This window comes from Plectrocnemia conspersa, unplaced genomic scaffold, assembly GCF_051122295.1.
Source record: "Plectrocnemia conspersa isolate PC_06_02 unplaced genomic scaffold, ASM5112229v1 ptg000014l, whole genome shotgun sequence".
Classification (NCBI taxonomy): Eukaryota; Metazoa; Arthropoda; class Insecta; order Trichoptera; family Polycentropodidae; genus Plectrocnemia; species Plectrocnemia conspersa.
The window spans coordinates 468,925-479,502 of record NW_028277178.1 but is presented as its reverse complement, the minus strand read 5'-3'; the positions used below and the strand labels follow the sequence as shown (position 1 = coordinate 479,502).

Sequence of the window (10,578 nt, the reverse complement as noted above, 5' to 3'; positions counted from 1 at the left end):
GCGAAATAAATTACATTTTATTCACTAAATATTATATTTTTATTTGTAAAATACACGTTTTTGACAATCAAATATTAACGTCATTTGTTTTTCAAACCTTAAAACTAATTTCATATAAACTTATAATAAAAACAAAAGCATATACAAATATGCATATTGTGTTTAATAAAATAAATTTTTGATTTTAAAATATCATTGTAATTGACGACTAATTTAATTAAACAAACGAAAAAGTAAAATCTGCGCGATATGAGCGAAACCTATTGGGAAAATGTAGCATTTCTCTATCCACTTCCGGAAAATGTTCACAGATGGCGTTAACTCTCACAACCGCCATTTTGAGCTCTATCGCATCGGCAATATAGACCAAAATGGCGAGCACCACTCAATGTAAGCGGAAAACTTATATATGAACCAACAGTCGCCTGCTTTACCGACGCGTCGAAAAATATGATTATCGCACCAATGCGTACGTCACTTAAGACTCATTATTCCTTGATTTCCCGTAATAATTCAAGGGATGTTTGCAAATATTGATTTTATCCCAAACTACGGGGATGTTTTGGTGGCAACTGTCAAAATCGAGCGACGCGAATTAGAGTCGCTTTACTATACACAAATCTCTTCTAAGTAGTGTTACAGGTTGGTGTATGCTTTATAGTACAAATAACCTATTTTAAATAGCAATGTCAATCTATTATGAAACATTTGTCCTTTATCATTTCATTGTATTAGGATTTGAAGTAGTATATAACCTCAATTTGGTGGTGTATGATTAAAAAGTTTGTAATCTAATATTATGCACGCTATCTGAAATTTTGAAAAATACATACTGATATACATCTTTTGAACATGAGTTGAACTCTCGGATCGGATGGTTGAAGTATAAGCAGCTATTTTAAAATATTATTTATTTAAAAATAAATAAAAAAATATTCCGCTTGGTACAGTATTAAGAATTTACAAAAATGACTGCATAACAAACCGCGCGGGTGTCAATTAATATGTTGACTGTCATGTCATGTTGATCACCGGTGCCCCATATACAAGTATGCTATTGTGTCATGGTGTACACCGGTGCTCGGCAAAGAGTACTTATAAAAAAAATCTGCATGCACAATCGGTTATTTTCATGGTAAGATTTAATACCAAATACGCCAGACCTACCGGTCTCGACATATTTATTTTTGATACTTATTTTATTGTGTATAACACAACATAGTCATTAGTACAATAAAATAAAGAGGAACGGCCCGAGCAAACTGCCCTGCGCAGCTCCAGATGAATTTTTGTTTGGAATTAAGAGTTTATTATACTATTTATAGAAACAACATAGCTTTAACCTTTGAGGTATGAGCGTATTATATGTATAAGATAATCAAGGGCCTTATATTTAGATTATTTAATGGTCTAGCCGTTGTGATAAATAGTGTCGAATACTTTTCTATATCTAGCATTGATAATCCTGTACTTTTTTCGCGTTGAAATTTGCTTGTTAGGTTGACGAGTCAATAAAACGCAATTTAGTATAATTAAGTATCTTATCTTAAAATTATGGATTTGGGTATTGAATATCGAGCCTTTGACAAAATAGACATTACTCATGATGCATTTTTGACAGAACTTATGTTGAATTTAAAAGTACTTGTACTGTGAATCAATTTAGCGAGGACATTTGTTCTCTGGCGCCCCACTGAGAGACGATTGCCCAGGGCGAAAAGTCGCGGGGGGCGAATAATCCCCCCGGGGGTATCGACTTACTCACGCCTACCTGATCCCGCAGAGACCCCAATAGATTCACCCCCGAATTTTTCGCCAACCTGTTCGATGATTTATTCCGCACTCCATAAAATACTCGATCATTATGTCGTCGCACTTGTATATATTATATTTACATATAAAAAAGCTCAGTGAAGCTAAATATGATGTAAAAAAAAGAGTTACTATAACAACATTTGTATTTTTTAAATTGTTTTACAAAACTATTTTTATTTTACTGTATAATGTTTTTTTATAGTTGCTTTAATTGTTATTAAGATACATTGTTTCATTTCCTTGATGAGTTTAAGCTTAATTTTTTGCTTCAAAGTCTAAATAGTACTTTTTTCTCTGTAATTCCAATTAATAATTAACTGATTTATTATGTTTATGTATTTCCATATACAAAATAAAATAAAAAAGAACCAAATATACAGAGATATTTATAAGAAAATAAATATGAGATTTGATCTATATACATCTATAATAAGCCTATGTATGTATTATACTACATGTGGGAGCTATATGTACATATATTGTACATATACATACATTTATTAATGGATTCCATTTACTCCATTGTGTACCGTTGTTAATCCTTTTATTCGACACCAAAAGTGATTTTAGATTAGAAAGATTAGCCCTATAGTACATATAGTCCCTTTGCTTTCGACCCCTTGAGGGATATTATACTACCATATGAGGAACAATCGCCACTATTGGGGAGTATCGGGCAATTATGGTCGCGATTCATTGACGCGAATTAATCAGCGGTTTCCAAATGTTCCTCGAACATTTTTTTATTTCAAAATTGATAGTAATCTGAAATTGTATAGTATGTAGTGTAATATCAATGTAAATTATATTCATTTTACATGTAAAAGGGGGTCATATAATACTCGGCTAGGGGTTCGTTTGTCCACATGTCACACTTGTTTCATTCCAGTGGCGTAGTTACTGAAATTTAAACTATATATGTATATATATATATATATATATATATATATATATATATATATATATATATATATATATATATATATATATATATATATATATATATATCGCTATGTGAGCGTTTTCTTAAGGCAATATTAAAAATAATATTACAAATCAGATTTTCCAAATGCCTAATGTAGCCCATTATAGTTTATGAAAACATGTAAAAAATAATAAAAGTGGTTTAAACAGGACTTTTTTTAAACAAAAAGGTGCCGGAACTCACTTCTTTTCAAGCTTTTTATTAAAGAAAATTATATACAAATATCATTTAAATTAAATTTAAAGCAATTTTTCCTGCTGTTCTAAAACGTGCATTTGCTGTACAAATCCAAACCCATTTTGGATAATCATTTTGGTCACCTGCGTGCAATGGCGTTGCTAGGGTATGTACCGCCCAGATCGATCCTTAAAATTGCCCCCCCCCCCAATACATTTTTTGCAAGATTATAAAATCAGCATTTCTTAAAATAATAAATTGGTTAATATATTAAGCTCTTGTTATTCGTGGATTTATATATATTTTAGTGCATTAAGAACCACACTAGACGATCCCATCGCGAATAAGCCACCCCCAAGCAAGTGCCGCCCGGGGCGGCTCACCCCCTCCGCCCCCCCCCCCCATAGCTACGTCACTGCCTGCGTGTGGTCGCTTTTACAGAAAGCAGAGCAAAAGAAGATAGCTGTTTTTTATAGTTATCTATATTTTTATGAGATTGTGAAAATATTAGTTTAGCCGTTATCAAGGACACAAGTTATATGGCATCTTATTAAACTCAAAGAAAGGTTCTCTGATTACTTTACATATCTTGATTCATATACTGTCGGTTGGATTGTAGATCCATTTAAAGTGGAAGTTACTGATTTACCAGAAGAGACCCAAGAATTAGAGGCGCTTCTTGAACTTCGATCCGATAATGAAGCACGGATTGAATTTGTTAAAAAAACAGATCTGTCATATTTTTGTACGTCAAAACAAAAACTGCAAAGGCTTTCAATAGGCAGTTAAAAAGTTGTTGCTTTTTGTAACAACCTACCTTTGCGCACAAAGGTGTTTTACTCTTATGAATATAAAAAAAATAAAAGAAATCGATTTGATCCCGAAGACAGTATCCAAATTTCTCTGACATCAAAATTTAAAATAAATCAAAAATGAAACATAATTTTTCCAAAACATATAGTTATTTTATATCTATATTTGTATTATTTAATTTAAAAATCGGAAAGCCAATCCCTGATGTTAACAATCACTATCCTCTTTGCAAGTTATTTTAAATCTACGATGACAAAAAAATATATTAGCAAGTCTGGTATTTTATAATATTTCTACAGTTTTAAAAGTAATTTGTAATTTTACTATTTACGCCACTGTTTTAGATGGAGTTGTTACTCTCGCTGGGATGGACCCTCGTTCTGGGGGTAGGGTTGGGATTCGGGACAGAAGTTCGAAGAGGACCTCATCATCCCAGAGAGTCTCCGTTGCCTCCTGGAACGATGCATCCGAAGCACTATCGCCCTTCGCAGACCTTGGACAAGTTGACTCAAGACAAAGAACTATTGAGAGACGTAGCGTATGTCACATACTTTAATTAAATATTTAAAAATAATCTATATTTAAATATAACTTTGCAGGCATATACAAGAAGATATAGGCATACCTTTAGATGCTATGTCGGATGAAGAATTAGAGTTTCACTATTTCAAATTGCACGATTTTGATAAAAATACGTTGTTGGACGGATTAGAAATGTTGAAGGTAATGGTTCGAGGTTTTGTATTATATTTTATTGCTTAATTTAATGTTTTTTTTTTATTATTCTTTTAGGCTATTTTTCATACAATAGATCATGAACATGATGATGGTGAAGAATCAGAAAATAATCACGCACAACCAACGGAAGAAGAAATGGCGAGATATATTCGTACGTAAAATTTATGTTTTGAGGCTTTAAGATTAATTTATTAATTTGTTAATAATTCATATTTAAATCGATTGATTATTATAAAAAAAATTATAAAAAAATATTTCAGATTAATTGTGTTTTAAATATTTATAAAAAAAATTGCTATATAATTTTTAAATAATTATGAGTTATTTAAAACAGCTTATTTTCTTAAATTTAATATTTAATGACTATCCTTAAATAGTTAAAACTATTTTTAATTGTTGTTGTATGTTAACTTATTTATTTTTTTAGAACTTATAGACAAAGTATTGGAAGAAGACGATATAGACAAAGACGGTTTCATCAGTTATCCAGAATTCGCGATGGGAAAATTCGACGAGAAGTCTAAAACAATAGGATCTAAAAGAGCGTAGAGAAAATAATAAAAAAATGTGATTACGCAATCTAAAAATGCTACCAAACGAACATATTTTAGATATTAAAATAAAAAGAAAAATTTTTCATATATTTTATTATTTTTTAAATATATTTGACATATTATTATAACAGAAGTTTTATTATTCATTATGACTATCAGCCTCTAAAAATATTATTATTATTACAAAAACTAACTATTTAACATTTTTTATATTTGACTTCACAATCCAATCCCGACTCTCCCCATTTAGCTGCCTCTTTCACCTTTTCTAATATATTCTCATATTTTCTGTCATAAGGGATGATTCTGAAACAAGACGAACAATGCATTAAAATCCATTAAAAACCAAAGAACCGACTATATATTTTTATATTTTTACCCAGAGAACATTTTAGACCCATTCAACAAAAGATCAGCTCCGCTCGTGTACTTCCTGGCTATTTTTGGCATTCTGCAAGCAGCGCTGGTCAAGCACGTGTAATCCCCGCCCTCCAAATAGCTCAGCCACATCTCCAACTCTTTCTCTTCTATCCATATTGAGTTATCGTCTGCAAACACAAAGGTGCTTCATCAAACAAAACGCTCAGCTGTCCGTTTATAGACTAATCTTGTCGACTATAATTGGCTTAAAATGACTGGACAGATGCACTTCCGAGTGACCAGTGGTCATTTCAGGATTATAACCCTTCCGCTTTCACACCTTGCTGCAGATGCTGCGGTCGGATTTGCGACCAATCAATTACCGTTTAAGCTCCTGGCGTAGTTGTGATGCCACGCTCCAGATCCGAACATTCCAGCGGCGAGGATTAGGGCTTTCAACACGACCAGGATAACCAAGTTGGTCAGATTTAGACTCAAGACCTGCGGAATATAATTGTTTCATAAAGAGGTCTTGAGATTTTTATTTATGATTTTGTGATAAGTGCAGATGCCCATTACCAATAGATATTAGTCACTTTGTTAGTATAATTAATTTAACCCTATGGTTGCCGAAATCCAACATATCGATTCTATATCTGGTCGAATTCGACGTTATTGCCGAAGAAAAAAATCGAGTACATAATTAATGGACTGTAAGTTATTTATTTAAACCTTTAAGAACAAATATAATTTTGATGAACATGTGTTCGAAACAAACGAAATCATACCTTTTATTAATTTCAAGGTCAAACTTATGCACTTTAAAGCAAAGTTTTGTTTTGAATATTTAACTATAACAAGACAATGATTCTAAAATTTATTAAAAACAATATTTTTAATCTTAAAATACAATTGCGATTTTTTTATATTTATATATTTAGGGAATGTTTGAGAATTTCTATAATTGCTTTTTATGTACATATATATATGTATAAATTATTTGAAAAATATGTTACATATAAATAAATTGCATTTTGGTGATTCGATTTTAATATTCTATAGCATGATAGAAAATCAAAGCTTTTTAATTAACATTTTCAACGCAAAGTAAATTACAAATAAGTAACTAAAATATATTTTATTAAAAAGCTGAAATTTAAGAAATCGTTTTATCACTTTATCAAGAAATTGGTATGTTATTTTATTTTTTATTTAATTTTCAGATTTAAAATGCAGTATTTTATAGATTTCAAAGCTAATGTCATAGAATATATCTTGTTTATTTATTTAATTTTTTTAGTTGAAAATTTGACCAACCATCAGGAACTAAAAATTTTAAAATGGACTGAATTTTAAAATAATATAATTTTAGTTTTAAGTGTATGTAATTTGAAATTCACTTTTTTATATGTATAATTTCTAAAATTGTGGCAAAATACAATTTTAGGATTTTTTTTTATTTAAAAAAATATATTGATATTTATAATTAAAAAAAACGTTATGTTTTTTTAAATTAATGCTTAAAAATACATATATGTTTGAAAAACTATTTTTTTTAAATTTATAGTCCTAAAATTTGTATTTCCAAAAATACATAAAAAATTAGTATTTTTCTATTTTGTAATAAAAACGGTTAGAACACAATTTATTACAAATGTAATTAGCATTTGAAAAAATATTTTTTTAAGGAACTTAATTTATTTTACTTTTTAAAAAGTATTTTTCATTAAATTTAAGCATTAAATGAATTAAAACGGGGTTTACTTATATATTTTTAGATTTTGGTTTTAAAAAACGTTTTTCTTAAATTTGCCTGTTTTTAGAATCTTAAATGCATTTATTTTAGAGATTTTTAAGTTTTGGTTTCAAAATACATATAATTTGATTTTTTAATATTTATAATTCTAAAATTTTGTCATTTACTATTTTTATTTATAAAAATACATCAAAAAAGATTAATATTTTTATATTTTGTAATAGAAACAGTTAAAACACAATTTATTTCAAATGTAAATAAAATTTAGGAAAACAATTTTTAAGAACTTGATTTATTTTACTTTTTTAAGAGATATTTTTATTAATAAAAAAAGGATTTACTAATATATTATTAAGTGTTGGTTTTGAAATACAATTTTTTATATGTTGTATTTTAAAATTTCAGTAAAATTACTCTTTTTTTATTTAAAAAATATATCTTTATACAATATATATTTTTGTATCCAAATGCAAAATTAAAAAAAAATTTTTACATTAATAATGTTTAATATAAAAAATAAAAATTATTATTTAATAAATGTCTAAAATATATATTTAAAAATTAAAAATAAATTCTAATTATATTATGAAAAAAAGCCCTAAATAGTGTAGAAACTATATAGAAAAATATGATATATTTAAGAAAAAAATTCATTACAAATATTATACACAATAATGTTTATTCAAATTCGTATTCTAAATTAATATTCAATCTATAAGAAATTATTGTATATAATAATAGTTTTACAATTAGAAGAAAAATAAGCACAAATTTGCAGAAATATTATTTTTTACAGATAAATTTAAAGAGAAAAGTAAAGAATTAGAACAGAAGAAAAATTAATACAAATTAAAAAATATTCTTAATTTCTGTTAAAAGTTAATTGTCCAAATTTTTATAAATAAAAATTCAATATTTAAATTCTGGACAACAATATAGCTCATTTAAAAGTAGCCCGAGTATAATTAACCACACAAAAATTACACGAACACAATTTACATACTTTGTGAAATTAATGATTTGTATTTGCCAAAGTCTTAGGATTAAGTGAAATCATAAATTTAATTAAGTGGGGTTAATTAGGTATTATGTGCATTTTTTACAAGAAACTATGTTAATGAAAATTAATAAAGAGGAGTAGAGAGATGTGCAAACCTGTGCAATACATTCCCCACCCACCTGACTTGTGGCGCCCGTGGACCTGGCTATCACTTCCCTGGCAATATCCGCCAGCATCTGACCTCCCCTTCCTTTCAGGAAGCTACTGACGCTAGCCATGATCCCGGAAGACCGACCGGAATGGGTTTCGTTACCTTCCGCGTAGACCTCCAGTTTCCCTCCGTCCAAATTCTGATACCTATCGACGTCCTCCGCCTGAGGCTGTGGCTGAGGAAGCTCCAACTCTTGATGCTTGGACACTTGATACTCCGGAACGCTGTAGGGACTGGGCTGATCGTAGGGTCTCGTATAACTATTCTTTTTAGCGTAATGGGGAGAAGAATAAGCGCCGGGATGCTGAGACATCCCGAGGACTCCTCCGAATACGCAAAACACCACAACGACTAAGGAATTCATCTCGCTTGTTAGCAGCTCGGCGCTCGATCTGAGACTGGTCTTTCTGCGTCTCGAGCTTATAAAAGCATATTTTTTTTCAAAAATAACGTTATGGATGCTTTTAGTGGGGTTTGATAAAGACAGGTAGATATTCTACGAATCGTCGATAAGGAATGGCAGCGGAGTACCTGTGCCGTTTTACTTATATCTTCTTGAAACAATCGAAATCAGCTAAGCGTAAAATGTCACGAGAGGCGATGCACGTTCGATATTGTCACAGTACGCACTATTGTTCGAGAGAGGTAAAAGTAGGAAGCTCAATTTGTGAATCGTGTGTCGTTTAAAATATTCAACTGGAACAGTGTATCGCAAATTATATAAGAGTTGGGTAGATTTCTATATATAAACATACAGCTATTTGATATCATTACTATTGTATTGACTTGTAGCGGAACGTTTTAGAACAATTTAACTTATTCTTCTTCTAGTGCCTTATATATTATCGGGAGTTGACAATCGTTCTTCAGACAAAATGTTATTTTTTCCTATATCTTGCTTTGGATAACAAATATTAATTATCCATCTTTCTTCATTCTCAACTTCACTTCCATCTGAAGGTCTTTAGACGATGAATCGCCTTTTTTTAGTATTTTCTATGAATATCCAAACCTTCTTGAATGTTGTCCTGACAATCTTAGTGATGTTTACAATTTATATTGATCAAAACACTATTTATATAAGAGAACAATTACTGTCTTCATCTGCGTAATTTATTGTACATTCGTCAATTATACATTTTTATAATATATTCCAGGTACCAATTCTTTGTTGTAATTTTTTGCTGGCTTTTGTCTCTTTAACAAGATAAGAGTTCGTGATAAGTGCTGAGTGGACATTAGTCAATAGTATTTTGCTCAAAAGTTAAAGAAATAATTTCTTATTTCAAAGTTTTTTAAAAATAACACAATTTTATTTAATACTGCTGCTAATTTACAAATATATTAATATTAAATTTTGATCAAACTTTAGACTCTTTATAGGTTTTCATTTGACTCACTATTGTATAATGACAGTGCTACTAAATATAAATTATTCTAATATTAAAATGTATGTCACTAATTCGACTCTGTTTTAATAACAGCTGTGTAGGTTTTATAAAGGATTTTATGTATTTAGAAAGAAATGGTAAAATATAAATATCATTAATATTATTGTTAAATTGAAGAATGAAGTATTCGATATATCATAGTATTTTAGAATAACTAGTGAATGCTTATCATTGTTATATTTCTAGTTAATATCAGGGTCGTCATTTGGGCATTTGTCAGAAAAATGCATGTTTTTTTATTAATGAAATACTACGAATCTTGATGTAATCGAAATATTAAAAAAGCGATCACTAACTGGCCAACATTTGCCCCCCCCCCTGAAAAATCTGAAATAACGTCCCTGATTTAAAACCAAAAAATTTTGGGTTACCCTTAAAAAAAACCTAAATAAAAAACAGTTTCGAATCTATAGCGAAAATATTTTTTAAAATATGTAATTTCAGTCAAATCATATCGGAATAAATTTTCACCGGTAGATATATATGTTTATAAATGAAAATATAATTTATCTGAAAAGTGCTAGTTAAATTATATGATTTCAACTTTTCCATGGGTAATAAAATATAGATTTATGATACATATCATTATTATGTTTATTATATAAACTTATTTTTATTTATTGTGTCTGGTTGATTGAGAACAAATAACGGACCAAAGATATTCATGAAAATTACTCTATCAACACATTTCGTACTGCTTCAACACAATGCACCGGCT

General features: G+C 29.4%; 2 protein-coding genes across 2 annotated transcripts; one reads left to right on the top strand and one right to left on the bottom strand.

The window, feature by feature from the left end:
* Positions 1 to 566: 566 nt before the first annotated feature.
* LOC148225904 (longistatin) lies at positions 567 to 5,233 on the top strand. The gene is made up of 5 exons (XM_088204045.1): positions 567 to 642; positions 4,135 to 4,328; positions 4,390 to 4,513; positions 4,583 to 4,679; positions 4,956 to 5,233. Exons 2-5 carry the CDS (start codon positions 4,135 to 4,137, stop codon positions 5,075 to 5,077), a joined length of 537 nt encoding a protein of 178 aa, XP_088060171.1. The 5' UTR covers positions 567 to 642; the 3' UTR covers positions 5,078 to 5,233.
* LOC148225903 (uncharacterized) lies at positions 5,225 to 8,840 on the bottom strand. Its single transcript, XM_088204044.1, has 4 exons — positions 8,354 to 8,840; positions 5,826 to 5,943; positions 5,462 to 5,630; positions 5,225 to 5,388 (listed from the first exon to the last, which is right to left on the bottom strand). Exons 1-4 carry the CDS (start codon positions 8,771 to 8,773, stop codon positions 5,280 to 5,282), a joined length of 816 nt encoding a protein of 271 aa, XP_088060170.1. The 5' UTR covers positions 8,774 to 8,840; the 3' UTR covers positions 5,225 to 5,279.
* Positions 8,841 to 10,578: the final 1,738 nt, after the last annotated feature.

Bases quoted from the DNA above. Each gene is read 5' to 3' on its own strand.
- LOC148225904 (XM_088204045.1), top strand. From the start codon at position 4,135: ATGGAGTTGTTACTCTCGCTGGGATGGACCCTCGTTCTGGGGGTAGGG. The intron at 4,514-4,582 runs GTAATGGTTCGA...TTATTCTTTTAG, and splicing joins ACGGATTAGAAATGTTGAAG to GCTATTTTTCATACAATAGA. The intron at 4,680-4,955 runs GTACGTAAAATT...TTATTTTTTTAG, and splicing joins AGAAATGGCGAGATATATTC to AACTTATAGACAAAGTATTG.
- LOC148225903 (XM_088204044.1), bottom strand. From the start codon at position 8,773: ATGAATTCCTTAGTCGTTGTGGTGTTTTGCGTATTCGGAGGAGTCCTC. The intron at 5,631-5,825 runs GTAATTGATTGG...TTGTGTTTGCAG, and splicing joins CTACGCCAGGAGCTTAAACG to ACGATAACTCAATATGGATA. The intron at 5,389-5,461 runs GTAAAAATATAA...GTCTTGTTTCAG, and splicing joins GGGTCTAAAATGTTCTCTGG to AATCATCCCTTATGACAGAA.